This window comes from Staurois parvus, unplaced genomic scaffold, assembly GCF_062004578.1.
Source record: "Staurois parvus isolate SC_StPar_1 unplaced genomic scaffold, SC_StPar_1.0 ptg000694l, whole genome shotgun sequence".
Taxonomy (NCBI): Eukaryota; Metazoa; Chordata; class Amphibia; order Anura; family Ranidae; genus Staurois; species Staurois parvus.
Window position 1 is genome coordinate 4,633,176 of NW_028318490.1, and position 27,506 is coordinate 4,660,681.

The window sequence follows — 27,506 nt, forward strand, 5'->3', positions numbered from 1 at the left end:
GTCATAATTTTATGGAAAAAATAGGAAATTAAAAAAAAATTAAAATTTTTTTCTTTACATACTGTCACCAGCGCAGTACAGTGTCATCATATAACTGGTTGGTGGTGATCAGGGACACTGACTGGTGACAGTATAAAAAAAATTTCATCTTTTATCACAATTTATTTTTTTAACATACCATGACCAGAGCAATATAATGTTACCATAGTAACATTATACTACTCTGGGGAAGTGATCAGGATTTTTTTTTTTCTTTACACATTAGGATTATAATTTTTACTGAATGAAATAGATTCGTTCAGTATGTATTGTTATGATTAGCCCTGTCTGTACCATGTGATCACTGTGACCAATCACAGCTAGCAACACAAATTTTACACAATGAAAAGCATGAATCAAACCTGAGGCGCGTTCCAGGAGTACATCATAGGACATCCATCCGGAGCGATGAAAGTCCCACCCAGCACTTTTGCAAAAGTTGTTAAAAAAAAACAAAACAAAAAAAACAAAAACACACAAAACCTCTTTACAATCACTTTAGCTTGAGGTGATTGTAGCCGTATTAGTGCACTTGCGACAGAAATAATTGAGTAATGACGTGATACTTTTTTTTATTTGCACGAACATACAATTTTGAGGACAAGCTTTTGGGGTATGTCCCCTTCTTCAAGGACCTTGAAGAAGGGACATACCCCGAAAGCTTGTCCTCAAAATTGTATGTTAGTGTAAATAAAAAAAGTATCACGTTATACTCAATTATTTCAATCACTTTAGCAAATCCTGGTTTTGTGAGTTTGGAAAGTCCACTCAATAGGCATAAGATGGATCCGTGGCTCTAATAAATCTTGGCTGATGTTCCTTGTTTGATGTTAAAAGAGAGAGCTTCAGACTACTGATGTAGGCTCTCTTTTCTGGTCCCCGAGGAGGGTGTGGACAGAAATGATCTGACCAGTCAGAAGGTCTGAGGAGTGGCTGATGGGATGTCACAGTATTTATAAACTCCATCAAATACAGTTGCATACATATTTTAATATTTTGGAATACCTACAAGTTGCATTCTGGTAACTTTTATATTATTGCTCAGCCTGAAATTTCCATTTGATGGAATACATATACAGTAGGTAGCAGATGGCTATTTCGCCTAGGAGATGTAATGGGCCTAATCCGCCTCCAGTACCTCTTAGGATAGTGGTGTTTGGGCTTAAAATTCTACTAATTGATACAGGTAAATATGTCCTTATTCTGGTTGTACTGTTATCTTGTAAGCAAGCAATGCAATGAGGTTTGGATTCTTTGGCTACTACCAACCAGCCAGGAATTCATATGTGGCTATTCCATCAGCTGAGCCATGTATGACAGGTGATAAATCGGAGATTATTAGCTAGGAAGGATGTGTGTTAAGATTCTTGTTACTCAAACCTGGAAGCTTGAAGGTTTTATTATGGACATTAGAGCAGGACTGGCAAGTGCACTGTGGTAATGCATCAAATTCCAAACAAATATTCTTTAGAAAATCAGAAATTTAGTGCGTTTTGTAATCCGATGGTGCCGCCATTAATTTCGAAATTTGACCAACCAAGCCTTCAATTTCACCTCATGTTGCTACAGAAAACAATTTTTGTGGTCAAGAATTTTCTCTTCTTTCCAGGTCACAGCTCATGGCATTTCTTTTTATTTATACTTCCCACACAATTCACATCATTTATTTGAAATTCGTTCGTTTTTCAAAAAATTTCCAACATGCCTGATCACTCAAATTCAATGGTCACAGGAAAATCGGCCGTTTCTGTCACCCACTAATGGTGCGAAATGCAAACAAAAAATTCTTAGAAAAGATTTTTTGAAAGAAAATCCTTTCAGAATTCGACCCATGTATGGCCGGCTTTAGGTTCTGTTAATCCTATCAATGTACTGATAAAGATGTTTGGAATGTAGCTAAATAATTGTTACTTGTATAAAATGCCCTCCTGGGATTATGGAAAGGGGAATCACTAATGTTAGGTGTCTCCGATTCTACAAAATGTCATAGTGGACTTATGAATTCTGAACATAACTGCCCTGTGTCTACTCACACAGTTCTGGGGATGCCCAGTTCACATTATCATCACACCACCCACTGCAGGCTATCTGCAGAAAACTTAATAAGGGTGCAGGGGCAGACAGGTACGGGACAGTAACCCTGCATGAGATAGAGCAGCAGTGACTGGTCTTTATTACAGGAAGCTCCTGTAAATGTAAAATTTTTACATTGGATTGTGGCACAAAATCAGTAAGGAATTCAAAAAGCACACCAAGATTTAAGAATACATATGACTCATGTATTTAGACATTTGCTTATCCTGGAATTCAGCTTTAAAAGTAATAATTGCCTTTTTGTAATTATTGTGGCCAACGTAGGTAAAAGCAGGTAAAAACATGTAATAGAACTTATGACAACCGAGTCCTAACTAATTAAGCAACAGCAGGCCATAATTTTTCTACAGGGAACTTAGGCAAAAATCACTGCAATGCACAACAGTTCTAATATCTGCTTTCACACAAAGGGATTGATTTAATATACTTGAGTATGCAAAATCTGGTGCACACAAACCAATCAGCTTCCAGGTTTTTTTTTTGTCAAAGCTTTACTGAACAAGCTGAAGTTAGAAGCGGATTTACTACCATGCACGGCTGCACCTGATTTTCCACTCTCCAGTTTTAGGAAATCATCCCTTTATTGTTTGACAGGTCCATTGCTTCAGGGTCACAGGAGGGAAATTTGGTACAGTGAGTAGGACACTAGTCATCTGCAGCTTGAAAACACAATCCCCTCTCCCGTAGTCTATGTATAATTAAAATGCTATAAAGGCCCATCAACTCGCTGTCACTCATCTGTTTTGACATTCTATTTTCCTGTTAAACATGTGCCTTTACCTCCACACCATACTCTAGTTTGACAAAGTAAATACATGTATAAAAATGTGCTTATGGGAAGAAAACAACAGAGTAACTCACGGATCGAGCAGTGTAAGAAATCTGTTTCCCCCCTCGAGTGTAACTTGACATAGAGACCATGAACATCCCAAGATCCTGATTAACCATGGACTCCGGGACATGGAGCTCCAGAGTAATGCGATAGGGCTGTCCATACATAAGCACCTGCAAGTAGGAAAAAGAAAATAAATCTGTTATCTACATATAAATTATGACCATATACCACACTATATTATATGTATACCAACATAAAAGTAGAAGAAAAGCCTAACTATATCTATTCTTAAAAAATTTCCATCCCCCCTCCTCCTACCTATCCTGAATAAAAAGATAAATATGAAAAAAAAATGTGAGTACTTACCTATTTTTTTTAATCCACTGGTCCGGTCTCGTCAAGTGTCTGGCTGTCCTGTGTCAGTGAGCAAGCGCTTCCTTATACAGAGGTGCAGAATCACATGACCGTAATGGAGTGGATTGAAAATAGATAAGAACATAAGGGTTTATTTACTAAAAGCTGGTTCACTCAGAATCTCGTGCACTTCTGCATAGAAATCAATCAGCTTCCAGGTTTTATTGCCAAAGCTTAATTGAACAAGCTGATTGGCTACAATGCACAAGTGCATGAGATTCTGAGTGAACCAGCTACAGTAAATAAACCTCATACTGTAGGGGCGAGGGAATATTTTTAAGAACAGTTATAGATAGGGCTTTCTTCCACGTTAAACAGGGAGCATATTCTATAAAATCTGCACACAGGAAAAATGTTTGCCAAACAGAGTATACAGGATTATGTGATAATTCTTCTTACCCGATCACGATTATTTCTCAGAAGAGACACATTGGCTGTTGGGAACGAGCACAAGATTCCAGGTGGTGCGTCACAATTGGAGCTAAAGAAGGCAGAAATACACCAGTAAATACAAAAACGGGCTCCCTATTGAATTTGTGATTTACAGTTGTGACCAAAATTATTCAACCCCCAATGCTGTAAAGGGGTTTAGGGACTATAGTGTACATTTGGAATTGTATTCAGAATCAAATCCTACAAGGACGTTGTAACTACCCAAATGCAACTAAAATGACATCAATTGTTTATGTAATACAGTAGTAAATGGTTCTTATGTGGTTTCTTCATTGCCACAATTATTCAACCCCTTAAAGACTACCACTCTGAAGAACAGAGGTTCATACAGGTGCTTTCCATCAGGTATTGAAAACACCTGTGGATGTCACCGAGCAGCAATCAAGCATAATAAGCACCAATTAGGCAGCTTTAAAATGACTGTGATACTCAGCTCCTTCTAGACATTTACTGGTGTGGTTACAAACATGGTGAAGGCAAGAGAATGGTCCAGGAAGACAAGAGAAGAGGTGATTTCTCTTCACAGGAAGGGCAATGGCTATAAGAAGATTGCAAAGATGTTAAACATACCAAGAGACACCTTAGGAAGCATCATTCGCAAATTCAAGGCAAAGGGCACTGTTGAAACGCTACCTGGTCGTGGCAGAAAGAAGATGCTGACTTCGACTGCTGTGCGCTACCTGAAGCGTAGAGTGGAGAGAAGTCCCCGTGTGACTGCTGAGGAACTGAGAAAAGATTTGTCAGATGTGGGTACAGAAGTTTCAGCCCAGACAATAAGACGCACACTGCGTAATGAAGGCCTCCGTGCCAGAACTCCCAGGCGTACCCCCTTGCTGTCTCCAAAGAATAAGAAGAGTCGACTGCAGTATGCCAAAAGCCATGTGGACAAACCACAAAAGTTGTGGGATAGTGTTCTGTGGACTGATGAAACAAAATTAGAACTGTTTGGGCCCATGGATCAACGCTATGTTTGGAGGAGGAAGAACAAGGCCTATGATGAAAAGAACACCTTGCCTACTGTGAAGCATGGTGGAGGGTCAATCATGCTTTGGGGCTGTTTTGCTTCTGCAGGTACAGGGAAGCTTCAGCGTGTGCAAGGTACCATGAATTCTCTTCAGTACCAGGAGATATTGGATGGAAACGTGATGCAGTCCGTCACACACCTGAGGCTTGGGAGACGTTGGACCTTTCAACAGGACAATGATCCCAAGCATACCTCCAAGTCCACTAGAGCATGGTTGCAGAGGAAAGGCTGGAACATTTTGGAGTGGCCATCGCAGTCACCAGACTTAAATCCGATTGAGAACCTCTGGTGGGACTTAAAGAAAGCAGTTGCAGTGCGCAAGCCTAAGAATGTGACTGAACTGGAGGCCTTTGCCCATGAAGAATGGGCGAAGATACCCGTAGATCGCTGCAAGACACTTGTGTCAAGCTATGCTTCACGTTTAAAAGCTGTTATAACTGTAAAAGGATGCTGTACTAAGTACTAAGATTGAATGTCACTTGGGGGTTGAATAAAACTGATAATGCTGTGAGCACAGAAAAGACATTTGTGGTTATTTCATTATAACTGTTATGTTATATTTGTCTGACCTACAAGTGCCTCTTTAATGTAAATGTAAGCAAGATGACTGAATGATCAAAAGCAATGTCAAACTGGCCAAAACACTCAATTTCAGTGGGGGTTGAATAATTTTGGTCACAACTGTAATTGAAAAGGTAATTTGCAAATTTGTGGCCATCTTTGGGGAGGTACATACTAACCATATGGAATGGAGTATAAATCCTGTAAAACTGTCATTGACTTGCCTTTCCCTGTAGCACACACATAATTAGGTACTCCATACATGTCTCTAGTCTCCAAATTACATCCGTTTAACTTATACCTTCAGTCAAACTCAGATTCCATTTCTGGATCTGTGGATTAGCATGAAAAATGGAACATTAGAGACACTTTCCGAAAAAAGACCTCTGCGAACACCTTATTGCAGTCATCATCCTGAATGGATAAAAAATGGAACACCAAATCGGACAATTCCTGCACATTAAACGCAACTGCACAGACCCAGAGAAATATAAAGAGGAAGGAAAGGAACCGTATGCCAGATTTTGTGAACGTGGTTACTGCCATAAACAAATTAGACGTGCAAAGAAAAAAAAAAATATCTCGGTGATGGGAATAATACCGTGCGATTAATAACTCAGTATGGAGTTCAGTGGAACAGGGTACGAGATGTCCTTCAAAAGCATTGGGGGATTCTAACTAACAATCCAACTATATCACAAATTGTAGGGCCTACACCAAAAATGACAGCCCAAAGGACATGCAACTTAGGTGATATCCTTATGCAATCTGAATTTGTGAAAAACCCGACACAGAACTGACTAACTAAATATCCTCGATCAAAAGGCATGCTTGCATGCGGAAAATGCCAGACGTGCCCTTTTGTAGATCGCACTGCCACATTTTATGACAGTGCAGGTGAAAAAGTTTTGAATTCAGGATTGAACTGTAATTCTACATGAGTAGTCTATATGATAACTTGCCCATGTGATAAATTCTACATAGGCAAAACTAAGCGACCCCTAAAGGTTCAATAGGGGAACACATGAAAGAATTTAGGGAGCAGAATCCCAAAAAACCCCTAGCAAAACACTTTCATGCCTGTTAATTTACCTTTGTGAAAGAGAGCAAAGGGTATTTATGTGCTTAAGATCCCCCAAAGACGTGGGGATTTTGATCGCATTTTGCTACAAAAAGAGAAAAGCTGGATTTATAGGTTACAAGCTCTAACCCCATGGGGACTAAATACTGAAATGAATTTACAAGTTTTCCTAGAAAAATAGTTCTTTGTGAACAGCTGTGAACCTTGTTAGCGTAGACAATTTTGATTCTCCTTTGCTTATTCTATTTTAAGATATACACTGCATAAGCCTATTTTTGCTGCATTGAAAACACAAATGCAAGCTCTATATATTTAGTAGAGGGAAAGTTGTGATGTTGGAATCAGGTTCAAAAGCCAGTGCGCTGTTAAAATTTACCGAGCTGTATAGCAGCATAACCATTACAAATATATAAAATAGCAAACAAGACATTGATTTAATTCACTAACGGCGGTCGGTAGGCGGAGATATTGTAGATATAAGGGATCACCTGAACACCGCCCGACATCTAGATGAAGCTACACTATGTTCTAGTGAAACGCGTTGACGTCATCCACTACGTCACATGTGAATGCCGAGGTGATGGTCCCTTGGAGTCCCCTGGAATGCTGGTAGGAGCATGGAGAGACTCTTGACCTATACAAAGCCATAAGGATCAGCAGCCAACTCTTTGTGAGGATTGGACTGACACTTTGAATTGTGGAATGGCAGTGGGCGGGCGGGTGAGCGGTAATGTATGTGCCACCCTTCCCTGGGAATTAGAGGAGACCTCAAGGACAGAAGAATACTTAATACTCCTTTTTATCAGGTCCAGGTGGACTGAAAGAAAAACGGTGTTATAAGTAACTGTGTGCCATTTCTGGTTGGCTACTTGCCCTAAGGTGATGCTGTTCATAGTCTGTCTATACCAGGGGTGTCCAAACTTTTTTCAAAGAGGGCCAGATTGGATGAAGTGAACATGGTGGAGGGCCGAACATTTTTCCAAACATTCTTTGAACCATTACAATTAAATGCAAATAATTTATTTTATGCCAAGTTAATTGCAAACGACATACTTTTCATTTCATAACATTAAGATCAACTGACAGCTGAGTTTTCACAATGTATTGAAAATAAATTTTAAAAAAAACTTACCTGCACTGATGTGAAGGGTGAAAAAGGTAGCTGGAGCTGAAGTCTCTGCTCGGCAGCCGGGAGGGGAAGAGAAACACACTTCACGCTGGAAGCCCGGCCCTGACGTCACCGCCCTCTGTCGCTCCCAGCGCAGCGCAGTCACGCATGCGCACTGCTCTCAAGCAGAAGACTGTCTGCCACAGAAGGTAGGGCCGTGCGACAGCCGCATTTACACAGACCAGGGAGAACGCGCCGCAGTCAGGCATGCGCACTGCCCTCTGCTCTCAAGCAGAAGACTGTCTGCCATAGAAGGGAGGGCCGTGGGAGGGCCACATTACACAGAGCAGGGAGGGCTGTTGGAGGGCCGTATTAAACCGACCCCCGGGCCGTAAATGGCCCGCGGGCCGGACTTTGGACATGCCTGGTCTATACTCACCATATCCACAGTTGGATAAGCTGCTCCCTGATGCTGTCAAGTGCATTTACCAAGTCCTTTATTGCTCAGGACATTTTGTGATTTTTCTTCCTGCATTGCACTCTACGGGGTTCTGTGTGATGAACTAACTCTTTTGATTCCCTATGGAATATAACCATCTAACGGATGATTTTTCTCACTCAAACTGCCACACTGACCATCTTGGGCCCGGTCACCTAATTGAGCATGCCTCTTTAGGCTTTATTTTAGTGCACTTGTGTCTCCTTTTGATTATTGGGCCCTCAGGGATCCCAGATTCACACAAGGGGGCTACCTTGAAAGCTATTTTTGACAATATAAGTGGGGTGTTGCCACGGTATGTAACCCACATGTGAATTTATATGTGTCTGGACGTACTTTTATTTAAACAAAAACAAACAAAACTGCACTCAAAGTAATACAAAAAATACATTTGGTGCTCAAATCATTGCTGCCACTTCTAATAAATCAATGTGACCAAAAAAGGAACAACTTAACCTCCCTGGCGGTATTCCCGAGTGTAGCTCGGGGTAAAGTTTCAGCACCACAAGCGGTAACCCCGAGCTACACTCGGGCTTACATTGCGGCGCTGCTCCGCGATCCCTCGATCACTTACCTTGTCCTGCGCTCCCGCGATGTCCCTCCTGCAGTGTCCCCGGCAATGTAATCAGGCAGATTCCAGCATCTGTCATCTGGGTTCCATCCCCTGCGAGCGTCGAGACGTACGGGGGACGGAACGGCGGGAAATTTGAAAATGACAAAAAGTGACTGTCACAAACGTGCACAACACACAGCGACAGATGCCGACTCCATTTTGTTAAGAGTATCCATTTCTCCCTTATTCTTCCCTCCCCCTCCCTCTCTGAGAGGAAACATTTGGCCAGCGTGTGTGTGTGTGTGTGTGTTGGTTGTGAGTCACTGGCAGGCCAAGGCATTTCTGAGCTAGGTGCCTGGCTGTCTGGGAGAACCTGTGCCATTTCGCACCTCGGAAGAGATAAGGCAAGCTCTCTCAGGAGTTGAAAGAGATTCTGACCTAATGAGCCTAACTCAGCGTAGGTGACAGAATCAGATAACACTCCTCAAAATCCATTTTTCCCCTATGTCTAATATCTTGGAATATGAGAGACTTACATAAAAAAAAAAAAAAAAAAAAAAGACATACCGTCAGATTGGATAGGAGGAGCCGAACAGTTTGATCACTCGACATATCTCGCATACACAGGAAAGCAGAAAAATAGATCTCATGAACCGTTTAGCCTACACTTTCATAATTCATATCTAATCAATCCTCAAACTTGTCTGCATAATAATCTACCCGCGGGTGGGATGTCACTTGTGCATAGGAAAAGTTATGAGCCCAAATATGAACTAAACAAGATTTTGGCTCTAGTTTAGGTTGACACCCAGAACTCCACAAGGTATTGGTCTGTGGCGTCAGAGACACCCCCTGCTGGGGACTTTAGGCTGTCAGGCCTAAGAGAAGTTAAGTTGAAGAATGCTCCCATTAACCATCGTAACATAGGGAGATCAAAAAGCACCCTTTTGCTCTGAAACTTGGATCTGCTAACCCAGGACTTTGGCAAGTACCTTAACCCTTTCACCTCTTTCGGATATCTCTTTGCTGTGCTATGGTTCTTTGTATATGTATATATCTTAGTTACATCTTTTTTCTGTAAATATTTTTATTGCAGCCGTTTGACCTTTTAGTAATAAATCTTTCTTTCTGAAAGTGTTGAACTGTTTCTATAGCTCTGTATTGCAATTTACGAATCCCTGCCTCTAAAGAGAACGCTACTATTTGTTTAACCCTCTGTATAACATGCCTGTGTTATGACCATTTTATACAGACGATTATCTCAATCATTATAGTGTTTTAGCTGAGATCGACGAGTTTCCTCTTTCTCTGACAAAAAGGAGGTGGTGGCAGTGTGAAGGGTTAATTGCGTAATTAACCTGAGCCAGGCTTCCAGTACATCGATTGTGGTCCGTTAGCTGGAAAATCGTTGTGCAGGGTGCAGCTGGGTGTGGCATTGTTACGCATGTCACATCGCGGTTTTAGATCGGCTAGTCCTTCGGTCACGAGTTTGGGTGAAAAGGTCTGGGGTCTGGCATCGCGATTGTGACATATTGGGCGTCGCAATCGTGGGATTGTCGCATGTTGGTGGCGATCTTGCGATCATGACAGTGACATTCACTAAAATCACATAGTAAAACATTACTGTATCAAAGCATTTCACATACATTTTGTCCCTAGTGCTTTGTCCTGTGCCCTGCCTGCATTTTTACTTTTCTTTCTGCCTGGAAACTGAGAAATGTCCATGGCGTACAAAAAGCGTCCCTTTAGGTCAAAAGCGGTTTTAGACCATCTAGAGAACAGCAATAGTAAATTAGAACCACTTGCAGAATTGAATGATGATTTGTGGGGAAATTCGGCATCAGACACTAAAAAAAGATTTTACGACTAAGATCAGTGATGTGCGAACTTGGAGCTATATTTCAAATTTCAGTGTTTTTGGTTTGATTATATTATTGAATTAAATTTATTATTATATATTAAATTATCATTTATGATTTCACGTTTCAAATTTTAACATACCCGGGATGTTTACTAGACTCTTGTTCGGACAGATTTCAGTTAGTTATTCCTAAAAATTACAGGCCTACAATAAAAAAAAAAAAAACTACATATTTCCATGCAAAATAATGGTACCACTTTCCGCACCAAAAACCTGAAATAATCAAACCGCCAGGGAGGTTAAAGTGGTTCAGTAGCGCAAAATATCATAAAGTGAATACCTGCGCATCCTAAAGAGATTGACATCTTGGTGTATGGGAGATGTTTTTTTTTTTTTTTTTTTTTTTATTAAGCGATTTGGCCAGCCATGAGAGCAGGTGGCATATTCATTTGGTGAGTGCACACCCAAAAGGGGGAACATTTAATTTTGTACACGTCTTGAACTTTCTTGGATAACTTTTTTGTGGGTTTATTAAAGACTTTATTTAGGACTTTTTCACATCAAAAGTCATATTTTGGTATTTATTGTTTTGTCTATTCATGGTTTCTATGTGCTGAATTCAATGATTGATGCTTGCATCCACACTGGTGTTTTGCTCATATTGTGTAATAAAACTGTTGGTTTTATGATATTTAGTATTGAGACTCATTTTCTGCGATACCTATGCCTAGTAAATATTTGTCATCAATAGTAACCACTTCTGCCTACTCTTTGGGCAGTTCTGTTTTTACTAGGTACTCTATACATGTCTCTAGTCTCCAAATTACCTGGTAAGACTTAGTCTTAGACAAGACACAGGACAGGACCACCTCACCTACACCTCCTCCCTCCACGCCGCCAAGCAGGCCTACTTCGTTAACCTGATCAACACCCTCTCCACCTGCCCTCGCCGACTCTTCTCCACCTTCAACTCCCTGCTCTCTCCCCCCCCTCCTCCACTCAGTACCTCACTTACCGCCCACGAGATTGCCACTCATCTCCACAACAAGATTGACGCAATCCGCAAGGACATAGTCAACTTGCAATCTACCTCCCCATCTAGCCTCCCCCCTTCCATCACCCCCTCATCTCTCCCCTCCTCTGACCTCGCAACGGCACTGCCCCCCACCACACCCAAGGCCCTGCCTACCGTAACCCCCCCATCACTGCACTCCTTCAGCCCTACTACCACTGAGGAAGTCACCAGAGTCTTCTCAGAAGCCCGCCTCACTACCTGCCCCCTGGACCCTATCCCCTCTCAACTCCTCCGGTCACCCCCCCCTTCCCTCATCCGCTCCCTTACCCACATCTTCAATCTCTCCCTCTCTACTGGCGTCTTCCCCTCCCCCCTAAAACATGCGCACATCACCCCCATACTCAAAAAGCCATCCCTGGACCCCACTGACCTCAACAACCTCAGACCAATTTCCCTGCTGCCACTCACTTCCAAGCTCCTTGAGCGCTTGGTCTTCGATCGCCTAAGCGCCCACCTAACTGACAGCAACCTCCTTGACCCACTACAGTCCGGCTTCCGTCCCCTACACTCCACCGAAACTGCCCTCCTCAAAATCACCAACGATCTACTAACCGCCAAAGCCAAAGGCGACTACTCTGTCCTCCTCCTCCTAGACCTCTCCGCGGCCTTTGACACAGTCGACCACCCCCTCCTCCTTAATAAACTACTCTTCCTTGGCATCAGAGACACCGCTCTCTCTTGGTTCTCGTCCTATCTATCCCAACGCTCCTTCAGCGTTTCCTACAACGATGCCACCTCCTCTTCCCTCCCCCTCTCTGTTGGGGTCCCCCAGGGCTCTGTCCTTGGACCCCTTCTCTTCTCCATCTACACCTCCTCCCTTGGCAAACTCATACACTCCCACGGCTTCAATTACCACCTCTACGCTGATGATACTCAAATCTACCTATCCACCCCTCACCTCACCCCCACATTCTCCGCCCGCATCACTCACCTCCTAAACGACATCTCTGACTGGATATCGCTCCATTTCCTCAAGCTCAACCTCTCCAAAACCGAGCTTCTCGTCTTCCCCCCAGCCCGCGCCCCCCCCATCCTTTCCATCACTACCAACAACACCACCATCAATCCTGCCCAGCAAGCCAAGGTCCTTGGCGTCATTCTGGACTCAAACCTTTCCTTTTAACCTCATATCAAATCACTTACAAACACATGCAGGCTCCACCTCCGGAACATCGCCAAAATACGCTCCTTCCTTACCCCAGACACCACTAAACTACTCGTACACTCCCTGATTATCTCACGCCTTGACTACTGCAACTCCCTCCTCACCGGCCTACCCCAGTGCAAACTCTCCCCGCTTCAGACCATCCTGAACTCAGCTGCCAGACTCATCCACCTCACCAGCCGCTCCACCTCTGCCACCCCCCTCTGCCTCTCCCTCCACTGGCTCCCCATTGCCCAACGCATTAAATTCAAATTGCTCACCCTGACCTATAAGGCCATTCACAACACTGCCCCTAACTACCTCACCGACCTGATTCCCAGGTACCACCCTACCCGTACCCTTCGCTCTTCACAGGACCTCCCATCTTGCTCCCTGGTCTCCTCCTCCCACGCACGACTGCAAGACTTCCCCAGGTCCTCCCCCATCCTCTGGAACTCACTACCCCAATCCATCAGACTGTCACCTTCCCTCCTCACCTTCAGGCGCTCCCTGAAAACCCACCTCTTCAGGGAAGCCTACCCCACCCTCACCTAACAGCCGCTGCCAATCCCTCCTCCTACCACTCCATCCCCCCACAGCCATTTCCTCCTGTGCCTCTACCCCCTCCCTCCTAGATTGTAAGCTCAAAAGAGTAGGGCCCTCTTACCCCTTGTGTGCCGTTTGATGTTACTGTTCTGTTTCATGTATTGTGCCCCCCTCTATTGTACAGCGCTGAGCAAACCCTTTGGCGCTATATAAACTCGATAAATAAATAGGACCAGCCTATGTAATCTTCTGGAGCAGTTTCTCAAACAATCCTTTGTAAAAACAAAGGTTTCCTTAGGTTTACCTTTGGACAAAACATTTTTTTAGCTGTGAAAAGAATAGGGAAGTGATAAAAGTTGTTACTGCTGTCCATGTTCACTTGGGAATGTTTTCTCTGTAGGAAATTCATAGCGGTCACAGGAACAGGAATAGAGGGAAAATGGGGACACCTGGTCCAGTGACAGCTGTCTAAAGGCATCTTGGAGTACTTTCCTGTCATTTCCTCTTATCTCCCTGGAACAGGAAGTGAAGGGAAATCTCCTTAACAGGACACAGACAGACAGACAGACAATAAAAGGTTTTAGCCATTTCCTCCTCTAGCCAAAATAATAAAAACCATTGTAGCAGGTTAGCACATAATGAGATGAAAGACTTCTTTTGATTGTAAAGCTTTATGTATTAAAGTAAACATGTTGCATTTAACTTTTTAAACATCATGATGCACAACGTGAAACTAATTTTGGTATTTAACACAAAACCAAAAATGTAATATTTTGCAGCTTATTAGATGTGGTGGCTAAATCAGCTTTTTTTTTTTTTTTTTTTTTTTTTTAAGCTTTCCACCTGGTGATTTGGCCAGTAACACACCTCTTGTATAAGAGTGCCTACACTCTGGATGATGGAGCAACAGAGACACCTTTTGACAGCATTATCAATCTAGGGCAAGAGGAGTGTTTGATGTACTAGCAGATTAAAAATACACTAAAATTCAAGCTCCAGCTAATACTTTATAAGCCATTACAGCAAAAAGTTTTTCTTCTTTTGGGAAAAAAGGTATTACAAAAATACAATCTGATCACTGTAAGCATCTCTGTCGGTGGCAAATGGTTTGTCTCAACCCCCTAACTGCTACATCTGCAGGACAGCTTGTTCTGTTGAAAAAGAAGAGACTTACTGGCTAGATTACCAGGTGAAAATAAAAGTTTGAAAAAGAAAACTAATGCAGCCATCACATCTAAGAATTTGTAAGCTGCAATAATAAATATTTGCTTTTGAGTTTAATAAGGCTTTAAACATACTAAATTTATATATTATTAATAAAATATGAAATGCTATCGTGCTCTTTTCAGCATTTGATAAAAACTCAAAAGCAGAAAAAGGACTATTTTTGATGATGATATCCAGGCAACCAATAAATAGACACATGAAACACGTCTAAGGGGCTAGGATCTCTCTCTCTCTATCGAGAGAGAGAGACCCCACAAACTGGTGAGCTCAGTGCTCTGCTTTCTCCTATCAGCATGCTCCTTGTACTGATGCACAGCAGGTTGTCTCCTTGTGCTGCTTCTCCTGCTCTGAATTACAGACTAAACTACAAGAGGCCGGTACCAAATCAAATCCTGGTACCTACACTGTTTGCATAAAAATACATTTAATGATGTACTAAAGCAAATCTGCATAATTTGTGCTCATATCTGCCTGGAGGTAAGCTTTAAAACAAGATAAAACTGCCAACAAACAAAAATATTCTAGAAGAATAAAATACTGTTTGGACACTCACCTAAACTGGTAGTGCACTGGACTGGAGTATTTAACAGTTGGCATGTAGGAATAGTAGAAGCTGCCATATAAAAACACAGACACCCAGAGAAGCAGGAGCAGGATACAAAACAATATTCCAGTCTGCAGAAGTATCCTCCGTGCTCGCAAAAACATCAGTAGACACATGTCTTCCATCCATAGCAGCAGAGGGGGTGATGTTTCATGAGACATGATGGTGGAAGGGTAGTGATCACAAAGGCACAAGAAATGTCTGGCAATTGGCGACCTAAATTTTCAATCTTGGCAAGAGTTAAAGGGTTGTGCTTGCTGGGACTACGTTGAGATTTTACACGTGGTTAAGCATAAAAAAGTATATTGATCAAACACAATAAGAAGTAACAGGATCTGTAGAGGAGACAAGGGGCGCTGTATGTAAGGAATGGCTAACTGTAAATGTATCATGCTATTCATAGGTCTAACAGGCTGTATAAATATCTAGCAGGCAGTTAAGCAAAGAGGAGGCTTCTAATGGAAGAAAATGGAGATTGTTCGCCTGTTCCTTCAAAACACATGTCTGTAACATGCTTTGTATGGATTTTAAAATTCTGCTAACTTCAGAAGTAATTTGTGTTTTTCCTGTCACATTACATTTGAGTGTGGAAATTAAAGTTATCTGTGGCATATGATGTCCTAAGTGGAAGTGTACAGGAGGTCACTGGGGGAGGGGAAGAAATGCCAGGACCAGTGGTTTCAGGCCAAAGGCAGTCTGTAGAGAGGAGAAAAAATATGCAACCATTAGTAACAGTTAATATCACATGAAAACAGAAGCTTATTTCAAACTACTAGATGGATCCTTCATTAATGTCAAATGATACACATCCTACAATACTGGCAGATCATCAATATGTGGCACACCCTTCTTAAAGTGGAAGAAAACCTAACAATTATTCTTTAAAACATTCCCTCGCCCTATTGACAGATGTGTCTTTCAACTCACTTTATCGTACACATTCTTTATGTACTTAAATTCTTTTCTCTCTTTTTCCTCCCTATCTTTTTTACACATATGTACTCTTCTGAAATGTACTTTTCAAATGTGCCTTGTTACCCCATATAAAAAAAGATCTGAATACTTGTCTTTTTTTTTTATTATTATTTGGTCCAATCACCACATCCTGCAGCTCTGACTCCCTGTGAATCCCAGGAGCAGTGACATCACCCATAGGCTCCCATGACCCAGCCACTGTTGGCAATCCTCACTCTCCCCTGCAACAGCTACTCACTGGGAGCAGGAGATACAAGCTCACATGACAGAACTGAAGTGGATTAAGAAGAGGCAAGTACACTGATTTTTTTTTTTTTTTTTAATACAGGGTATGCAGGATAGGTCGGAGGAGGGGGGAGGGAACACTTGTAAGGTCAAGATCGCTTTTCTGAAGAAGTTATGTTTTACCCGTATATAGGGTGCACCATTTAACATATTCAGCATGCACCCCCTTTCCCCCCTCCCTGTAAAAGAGGGCAGGGGATCTTCTCCCCACACCCACTGTCACAATTTAAAAAACAGAGTAGCCGTGCAGGGTTCCGCCCACACAGCCGCAGCATTTATTCACAGTTTCTTGTGAATGATTAAGCTACAAGTACTATTAGTCAGTGACAGCTTCTAGCTCTCAATGAACTGCAAGGGCACTGGTAAGCGCTTTCATAGTTCAACTGTCTGCCTGCTCTCATGTAACTGCCTGCAAATATCAGTGGCAGACAGCTATCCTGAGTCTACCGGAGCCTGGCATTGCACCAGCTACAGTTGAGCAAAAAAGTGTTTAGTCAGCCACCAATTGTGCAAGTTCTCCCACTTAAAAAGATGAAAGAGGCCTGTAATTGGCATCAAGGTAGACCTCAACTATGAAAGACAAAATGGGAAAACAAATCCAGACAATCACATTGGCTGATTTGGAAAGAATTTATTTGCAAATTATGGTGGAAAATAAGTATTTGGTCACCTACAAACAAGCAAGATTTCTGACTCTCACAGACCTGTACCTTCTTCTTTAGGAGGCTCCTCTGTCCTGCACTCATTACCTGTATCAATGGCACCTGTTTGAGGTTGTGGACAGGTGTCTTTTATACTGATAACAAGTTCAAACAGTCACACTCCAAACTCCACTATGGTGAAGACCAAAGAGCTGTCGAAGGACACCAGAAACAAATGTGTAGACCTGCACCAGGCTGGGAAGACTGAATCTGCAATAGGCAAGCAGCTTGGTGTGAACAAATCAACTCTTGGAGCAATAATTAGAAAATGGAAGACATACAAGACCACTGATAATCTCCCTCGATCTGGGGCTCCACGCAAGATCTCACCCCGTGGGGTCAAAATGATCACAAGAACGGTGAGCAAAAATCCCAGGAAAACACGGGGGGACCTTGTGAATGACCTGCAGAGAGCTGGGACCAACGTAACAAAGGCTACCATCAGTAACACACTACGCCGCCAGGGACTCAGATTCTGCAGTGCCAGACGTGTCCCCCTGCTTAAGCCAGTACATTTCCGGGCCCTTCTGAAGTTTGCTAGAGAGCATTTGGATAATCCAGAAGAGGATTGGGAGAATATCATATGGTCCGATGAAACCAAAATAGAACTGTTTGGTAGAAACACAACTCGTCGTGTTTGGAGAAGAGAGAATGCTGAGTTGCATCCAAAGAACACCATACCTACTGTGAAGCATGGGGGTGGCAACATCATGCTTTGGGACTGTTTCTCCGCAAAGGGACCAGGACGACTGATCCATGTACAGGACATAATGAATGGGGCCATGTATCGTGAGATTTTGAGTGCAAACCTCCTTCCATCAGCAAGAGCATTGAAGATGAAACGTGGCTGGGTCTTCCAACATGACAATGATCCCAAACATACCGCCCGGGCAACGAAGGAGTGGCTTCGTAAGAAGCATTTCAAGGTCCTGGAGTGGCCTAGCCAGTCTCCAGATCTCAACCTCATAGAAAACCTTTGGAGGGAGTTGAAAGTCCATGTTGCCAAGCGACAGCCCCAAAACATCACTGCTCTAGAGGAGATCTGCATGGAGGAATGGGCCAACATACCAGCAACAGTGTGTGCCAACCTTGTGAAGACTTACAGGAAACGTTTGACCTCTGTCATTGCCAACAAAGGATATATAACAAAGTATTGAGATGAACTTTTGATATTGACCAAATACTTATTTTCCACCATAATTTGCAAATAAATTCTTTCCAAATCAGCCAATGTGATTGTCTGGATTTTTTTTCTCATTTTGTCTCTCATAGTTGAGGTCTACCTATAATGCCAATTACAGGCCTCTCTCATCTTTTTAAGTGGGAGAACTTGCACAATTGGTGGCTGACTAAATACTTTTTTGCCCCACTGTATCTGCTGATTGCATCTATTATGTGCATCTATTTTTTTTTTTTTTTTAAAAAAGGTGAACTTAACCTTTAAGAATAGTTAGTGTTAGGCTTTTCTTCCACTTTAAAGCCCCACAGTGGGGTTATCTTCCTAAATGCATAAGCAGAGGTTACCTCATATGACGTCACATCAAAATGATCAGAAGATCCAAAAGACAGCAACAGGTGACACTGAACAGAAATCTCAATTTATCAATAAAATAGAGCTGAACCCACTCCTGCAGTTCCTGGAACTCTCTACTGGTCATTGCTGCCTTGTTAAAGTATAACTAAAGGCAAATCTTTAAGTCTTGGATGGTGTTGAGAAGGATTAGAACACCTGTCAGGTTTTTACTGCTGTCTGTGCCCCATTACAGAGATTCAGATTCGGTGACAAGGAATTTCCTTACTACGGAGGGATTTTCTGTCACTTCGGTTTTGGATATGAGACAGAGAGTAAAGGGAAATCTCTCTAATGGGACGCAGATGGCAAATAAACACCTGACAGGGGTTATAACTCCCTTATAATATCAAATATGAAAATAAAAAGTTCTGCCTTTACCTGTACTTTAAAGTTCCAATATGTAGGCTTGGGAGGTGGAAGGCAAAGGGTCATGCTCAACCTACTGCCTAGACATAATGAACATTTATCCTATGCGGTGTGGAGGATCCCACTTCAAGGGTAGATTATGTCTAATTTATACAAAAAATCACCAGCACCAAAAAATATATTGTGAAATAATTCCCAAATAAATGCTGCTGCTCCTTAGTGACATTAATAAAACAAAAAAAAATCAAAACAATGCAAATAAACAACTAAAAAAAATAATAAAGAACACAAAATAAAAATATTTATTATATTTTTTTGAGTGTTTATTTGCGCTGTTTTGATGTTTTGTTGTTGTTTAGATTATTTCTAATCCCTAGAGTTGGGCTTCATCTAAACTTTAGTGTTAATGCATCAGTAACAATACTGTTTATTCAGCTTAGCCTACAAATTCTGGTTTACTTTTAACCACTTGCTAATTTTTTTAAAAAAGCGGTTTCTTCATTGATGTTGTAAAACTGCAAATAATCTTTCTACACAAGTTTAGGTCAAAATGTACTCTGGTACATTTCTTTGATGAAAATAACCCAAATCAGTGTTTAATATTTAGTTGGTAGGAAAGTTATAGAGTCCACAAACTATGGGATATACAGTGCATCCAGAAAGTATTCACAGCGCTTAACTATTGACACATTTTGTTATGTTACAGCCTTATTCCAAAATGGATTAATTTTTTTCCTCAACATTCCCTGATGTACTGATGGCCGATCTAATTTCTTGAGGCCCAAAAATGCCAGGACAGTACAAATAGCCCCCTAATGACCACTTTTCGGAAAGTAGGCAGTCTGAGGTATTTAGTAAGAGGCATGGTGAGTTTTTTGAAGCTGTCATATTTTGTCATTTTGTGGAAAATAAAGAAATGAAAAACATTCACAAATTCTTTTTTCATACTGTGAAAAGGGACCCTGACTGTCGACATGTATGTAAAATATATGAATAAAAAAAATGATTTTTTTTTTTATACTCCTGTGACCAGAGCAATACAATGTTACCATTGTACTACTCTGGGCAAGTGATCAGGATTTTTTTTTTTTTTTACACATTATGATTGCCCATACTAATAAGTATGTATAAGCATAAGCAAGCCTTTTTACTTACTGAAACTGATAACCGTATTTTTCGCTCCATAAGACACACCTGACTATAAGACACGCCTAGGTTTTAGAGGAGAAAAACAAGAAAAAAAAATATTCTGACCCAATGGACTGCAGACACAGGACAGGGGATGACCAGAGACTGCGGACACAGGACAGGGGATGACCAGAGACTGCGGACACAGGACAGGGGATGACCAGAGACTGCGGACACAGGACAGGGGATGACCAGAGACTGCGGACACAGGACAGGGGATGACCAGAGACTGCGGACACAGGACAGGGGATGACCAGAGACTGCGGACACAGGACAGGGGATGACCAGAGACTGCGGACACAGGACAGGGGATGACCAGAGACTGCGGACACAGGACAGGGGATGACCAGAGACTGCGGACACAGGACAGGGGATGACCAGAGACTGCGGACACAGGACAGGGGATGACCAGAGACTGCGGACACAGGACAGGGGATGACCAGAGACTGCGGACACAGTACAGGGAATGACCAGAGACTGCGGACACAGTGCAGGGGATGACCAGAGACTGCAGACAGTAAAAGATTACCAGAGACTGCGGACCTTTGGGGAGGGAGGGGGAACGGGTACCTGAATTTGACAGGTACCCGCTTCCACTTCCGCAGAGTTGTCCTTCCTTCTTCCTCCCGGGCCGGCTTCTGTGACAGCCGGGTGCCCCACTGCGCATGTGCGAGAAGCGCTGCGCTTTGTGAATGGCCCGGAGCCTTCTGGGACCTGTCATGTGTCCCAGAAGACACTGGACCATTCACAAAGCACAGCGCTTCTCGCGCATGCACAGTGGGCACCCGGCTGTCACAGAAGCCGCCGCGGGAAGACTGCAACGCTGGAGTGAGGAACAGGTAAGGTCCTGCAGGAGAGAAGAGCTGAGCGGCCGGCCCGATATTCTGACACGGCGGCGGCAGAAATACCGGACCGGCCGCTTTACATTCGCTCCATAAGAAGCACTGACATTTTCTCCCCTTTTTTGGGGGGAAAAAAGTGTGTCTTATGGAGCGAAAAATACGGTAATTGAGTAGTTTTTGTGGTGATCAGCTGTGATTGTCCACAGCTTATCACATGCTACAGATGGGTTGTGATTGGCCCAGTCTGTACATGTGATCACTGTGACCAATCACAGGCAGCAGCACAGTTGTAAGCAATAAATGGCATGAAAGGAAGCCATTCATTGTTTACAACTGTCTTGTGATCTGCTGTGATTGGACACAGTTATCACATGGCACTGGCAGCGGGCCAGTGTAGTGATCTGTCATCAGCCGTGTCTGGTGGACACAGCTGGTGACAGATCGTGCTGAAGCGTGGCCCATGGGGCACACAATGCGTAATCCTGGGAGGACATCATATGACATCCTCCCAAGATAATAAGGATCCTGCTCAGCCGTCATCTTATAATAGGCCAGGCAGGAGGGAGTTAAAGCGTATGTAAACCCTAACAATGAACTAGGAGGGGTCATGTAGATGAGGAGAGTTCCCTTCCTGCCCAAGTGTCCTTTTAAACAGTTCTGAATGCTCAGGGAGCTTACAGTTTAAGCTCCCTAACTCACCTACATATATACAGTGAGGAACAGAAGTATTTGAACACCCTGCAGTTTTGCAAGTTCTCCCACTTAGAAATCATGGAGGGGTCTGAAATTCACATTGTAGGTGCATTCCCACTCAGAGACAGAATTTTAAAAAAATTCAGGAAATCACATTGTATGATTCTTAAAGAATGTATTTGTCTTGCACTGCTGAACATAAGTATTTGAACACCTGAGAAAATCAGTGTTAATATTTGGTACAGAAGCCTTTGTTTGCAATTACAGAGGTCAAACATTTCCTGTAGTTCTTGACCAGGTTTGCACACACTGCAACAGGGATTTTGGCCCACTCCTCCACACAGATCTCCTCTAGATCTGTCAGGTTTCAGGGCTGTCGCTGAGCAACACGGAGTTTCAGCTCCCTCCAAAGATGTTCTATTGGATTTAGGTCTGGAGACTGGCTAGGCCACTCCAGAACCTTGATATGCTTCTTATGGAGCCACTCCTTGGTTATCCTGGCTGTGTGCTTCGGGTCGTTGTCATGTTGGAAGACCCAGCCACGACCCATCTTCATTGCTCTGACTGAGGGAAGGAGGTTGTTGCTCAAAATCTCACAATAAATGGCCCCATTCATCCTCACCTTAATACAGTGCAGTTGTCCTGTCCCCTTCGCAGAAAAGCACCCCCAAAGCATGATGTTACCACCCCCATGCTTCACAGTAGGGATGGTGTTCTTGGGATGCAACTCATCCTTTTTCCTCCAAACACGACGAGTGAAGTTTAGACTAAAAAGTTCTACTTTGGTCTCATCTGACCACATGACTTTCTCCCATGAATCCTCTGGATCATCCAGATGGTCATTGGCAAACTTCAGAAGGGCCTGGACATGTGATGACTTGAGCAGGGGAACCTTCCGTGCAATGCATGATTTGAAACCATGACGGCGTAGTGTTCTACCGACAGTGACCTTTGAAACTGTGGTCCCAGCTCTCTTCATGTCATTGACCAGCTCCTCCCTTGTAGTTCTGGGCTGATTCCTCACCTTTCTTATCATCAGTGATACCCCACGAGGTGAGATCTTGCATGGAGCCCCAGTCCGAGGGAGACTGACAGTCGTCTTTAGCCTCTTCCATTTTCTAACAATTGCTCCAACAGTTGATCTATTTTCACCAAGCTGCTTGGCAATTGCCCCGTAGCCCTTTCCAGCCTTGTGGAGGTCCACAATTTTGTCTCTGGTGTCTTTTGACAGCTCTTTGGTCTTGCCCATGGTAGTAGTTGGCGTCTGACTGACTGTGGGGTGGACAGGTGTCTTTAAAGAGCTCAGACAGGTGCTACTAAGTTAGATTAATGAGTGGAGTAGAGTTGGACTTTTTAAAGGCACAGTAACAGGTCTTTGAGAGCCAGAATTCTTGCTGTTTCTTAGGTGTTCAAATACTTATGTTCAGCAGTGCAAGACAAATAAATTCTTTAAAAATCATACAATGTGATTTCCTGAATTTTTTTTAAATTCTGTCTCTCAGAGTGGGAATGCACCTACAATGGGAATTTCAGACCCCTGCATGATTTCTAAGTGAGAGAACTTGCAAAATCGCAGGGTGTTCAAATACTTCTGTTCCTCACTGTATGTATACACACTAGAGCCAATTTTAGACAGGAGCCAGTTAACCTATCAGCATGTATTTGGAGTGTGGGAGGAAACCTAGGTACCTGGAGGAAACTTGCACAGGGAGAACATGCAAACTCTAGACAGTTAGTGCCAAGGTTGGAATACGAGCTGACAACTCTAGTGCTGCCAGAGGGAAGTGCTAACCACTTGTCCATGCAGCTGCTGCATCACAACTGTTATGAATGGGACTGTCTGCATGGGGATGCAATGAACACCTGTACCCTCCTATGTGAGCAAACACATCCCTCTTATGGGTGTACACTGTAGTATGTACATGTGAATGAGGCCTAATGAAGTGTCTTCCATGTCGACTGGCTGCTGCAAAATGTAGAAGCCTTCTGCCCACTTCCCCAGGTAATGCTCAGGCATCCTCTGATCTCATCTCTAGCCGAACTCCAAACTGGCAAACCTCCCATGATCATTCTCACCCCGAAGCCCACCTCTTTGTTTACATACACTGCGGGATGGAAATGACCCAGGCTGCAGATCATTTGACATATTTTGCGATACAGTGCTGCGTTATTTTAACTGACAATTGCGCGGTCATGCAACGCTGCACCCAAATGAAATTTATGTCTTTTTTTCCCCACAAATAGAGCTTTCTTTTGGTGGTATTTGATCGCCTGTGTGGTTTTTTATATTTTGCGCTATAAATAAAAAAAAAAGACAATTTTGAAAAAAAACCCACAATATTTTTGACTTTTTGCTATAAAACAAATCAAATTTCATCATAATTTAGGCCAAAATGTATTCTGCTACATGTCTTTGCTAAACAAAAATCCCAACATGTGTAAATTCATTTGTTTATGTTAAAGTCAGAGTCTACAAGAGCGGTATATATACTGGAATTTATTTTTTTTCATACTAGTAATGGCGATGATCAGCAACTTATAGCAGGACTGCGGCGGGCATTCTGACACGGGGGGGGGGGAAACTAACTGCCACTGACATCCCAATGACACTAATACAGTGATCAGTGCTACTGAAAAGCACTGACACTCTACTAATGACACTGGGCAGGAAGGGGCTGACATCTGAGGCGATCAAAGGGTTAACTGTGAGCTGTGTTTTACTATGTAAACATGCTACTGTGTATTTCTCTGCTGTGTAGAGAAATACACAGCAGCATGTTACTGCTGGCAGGAGAGAAACCTGTATTGTTTACATACAGGTCTCTCCCCCTGTCTCTGTTCCTCGGCGATCACCTGTGGGGAATCTCTGGCCGGGACCCGGTGATTGACATCTGTAGCTGCCAATGGTGGCGCAGGCAGGGCAGTGTGCGTGCCCCCTACCCAGAAATGCAAAATCACGTATATACACACACACACGTGATTTTGCACAGCCCTGCCACCTTGTAGCAGTAGTTCTGCTATAATGCGGACGGGAAGCAGTTAAATGCTTTTAAAGGGCAGAGGAGGAATTTGCGGTCTCACTGAACCCATATCTCTCCAAAAAGAGTATTTGTCACATGCCTATTGCTGTCACAAGGGATGTTTACATTCCTTGCGACAGCAATAAAAGTAATACAAAAAATAATAAATTTAAAGCGACATTTTAAAATTAAAAAAAAAAAAAAAAATTAAAGTGACCTTGTCCCCCCTGTGCTTACACGCAAAGGCCAACTCACGCAACACTCCAGCATGCACGCAAAGAGTAATCGTCCCACACGTAAGGTATCACCGTGAACGTCAGATCAAGGGTAGTAATAGCACCAGACCTCCTCTGTAAATCTAAAATGGTAGACTGCTAAAGTTTTTAAAGCGTAGCCTATGGATAGTAAAACTGATGTAGTTTGTTGCTCAATTTTAAAGAGTAACATGTTTGGTATCCATTTACTTGGCGTAACATATAGTTTTTTTTCAAATGGATTATGTACAGTATTGTGTTTTTTTGCATTAACCACTTGCACCCCCTTCCTGCCCAGGCCAATTTTCAGCGCTGTCGCACTTTGAATGACAATTACGCATTCATGCAAACACTGTACGCATATGAAATTTTTATAATTTTTTTCACACAAATAGAGCTTTCTTTTGGTGGTATTTAATCACTGCTGGGTGTTTTATTTTTTGCGCTGTGAACAAAAAAAAAATTTGGCAAAAAAAGTTACTCTTTGTTTCTATTATAACATTTTGCAAACAGGTCATTTTTCTCCTTCACGGATGTGCGTTGATAAGGATGCACTGATAGGCAGCACTGATGGGCACAGATAGGCAGTACTGATCATCAGTGCTGATCGCTTCTCTGACAATTGCCAGTTATCGGCAGTCATTTCCTCACTGTGACAGCGTGTGGAAATTGCAGCCAATAACCGGCAACCAGGGGCAGACTGACAACTCATGGGGCCCCCGGGCAATAGGGGATCATGGGGCCCCTGTGTCCTTGCCCAAACTCAAAAAAGCCTATGAAAAAGGTACTAGGGGCATCTCATGGGGCCCCCTACTGACCTTGGGCAGTGCCCGAGTTTCCAAATGGTCAGTCCGCCCCTGTCGGCAACTGTATTGACACAGTGGTGATCTGTTGTGTCATTGGACACAACAGATCAGGTGGTAAAAGGCCTGTGATTGGCCATTTACCATATCACGTGATCACCTGTGTCCGTAGGACACAGCGATCACCGCTGGGGGCATGTTCTGGATTGATGTCCATGAACGTTGTCCCAGAACCAAACAACCACGCTGTAGCCGTCTTTCGGCCATAGCGCAGTAGGGAAGAGGTTAAAATAAAAAGTATTTTTTCCCCAAACAACTGCGCACATACCATGTGACAAAAAAAAAAAAAAAATTGCAAAACCCACCAATTCATTCTCTGCTTTAAAAAATATATAATGTTTGGGGGTTCCAAGTCATTTTCCAGCAATAACTACTGTGACATGTAAACAAAGGGTGTCAAGAAAGGCCTGGCCTTCCAGGGATGAATACAGACAAGTGGTGTCCCTGCTGCTGGGTAGCCAAAAATACTAAATAATAACTAAAGTCCAAATGAAGTCCATCTCTGTACAAAGTTTGCAGCTGGAACAACGCTTCTACCTGGCTGCACACAGAAAATTCCCGAACATTCCTCCTCCTCCTGACACCAGCCACTAACAATCCCAGCACGACTTTCTTCCCAGGGCATGTCATGATATAATAAACAGTCACATACCGCCCATGGACCTCTCACGCTGCATTCATCTGCCAGCAATGAGCTCTGACACACACCATTTCCGTGCTTGCTGCATCCAACCCCGCCCACCGCAACCACAGCCAATTATCAGACCAGAAAGAAGTGACCAATGATAAGCCGTTTTCATTTCATACTAGAAGATGTTAGAGACGTGCTGTGATTGGCTGGTTTGTAGGCGGGGGAGCGGATTCCGGGTGGTATAGTCCTGTACAAGGGGAGGGGGGGACAAGCGTACATTTATGTGTTCCTCTCCTCAGAGATGAGCCGTCCAGAAATCTTGGCAGAGGTGCCATTAGAAGGGGAAGCACGCTTTGCTCTGAATGTTAATGGCTCAGTAATGTGCATTGAGGTAGGGCTGGGGCTGTCTTCCTGCAGTCAGAGTCTCTGGTTAGGCCCCAGTCTGGATTGTGGTCATACTGGAAGCATGCTGGTGAACTCTGCTGGGCTTTATTTTATTACTCCCCAAAACAAACTTTTATTATATTGCAGCTTACCAATTCTTAGATGTGGCGGCTGCATTCATTTTCTTTTTTAGGCTTTCTTTCTTTTCATCTGGTGATCCAGCCAGTAAGGCCTCTTTCACACGAGCGGACCAATGGGGTCCACCTGTCCATTTTTCTGGTGGATTTGATTGGTCCATCCATAGACTTCTAGAGGTCAGCAGACAATACTCATCCAATCCTGTACGCCAAAATGGATGGATGGGGATCCATTCCATATCCGTTCAGCGGATCAGATCGGAAAACAATCAGGTGGAAACGGACAGGCGGTCCATTTCCATCCAACTGTCCCATTGAAATCAGCAGGCAGTGTCTGTGTCCACTCTGCAGCAGTGTCGACAGAGACCTGTCATCCGCCTGTTCAGCCGAGAGATCCCCTGCTGAGCAAGCGGATTACGCTGAGGGATCCACCCTGTCTGAAAGGGGCCTAATGCTGGCCATACACTATACAATTT

The 27,506-nt window shown here is 43.1% G+C and overlaps 1 protein-coding gene across 2 annotated transcripts in view; it reads right to left on the reverse strand.

Moving 5' to 3' along the window:
• BSCL2 (BSCL2 lipid droplet biogenesis associated, seipin) overlaps positions 1-26,624 on the reverse strand; it is a 59,981-nt gene extending 33,357 nt beyond the window's left edge. The window contains exons 1-4 of one of the 2 annotated variants that reach the window (XM_089652844.1): positions 26,531-26,624; positions 15,068-15,814; positions 3,782-3,863; positions 2,995-3,138 (exon numbers count right to left, since the gene is read on the reverse strand). In XM_089652844.1, the coding sequence (XP_089508970.1) occupies positions 2,995-3,138; positions 3,782-3,863; positions 15,068-15,279 (438 nt within the window). In that variant the 5' untranslated portion in view covers positions 15,280-15,814; positions 26,531-26,624. The other variant, XM_089652845.1, reaches the window with a different exon arrangement.
• Positions 26,625-27,506: the final 882 nt, after the last annotated feature.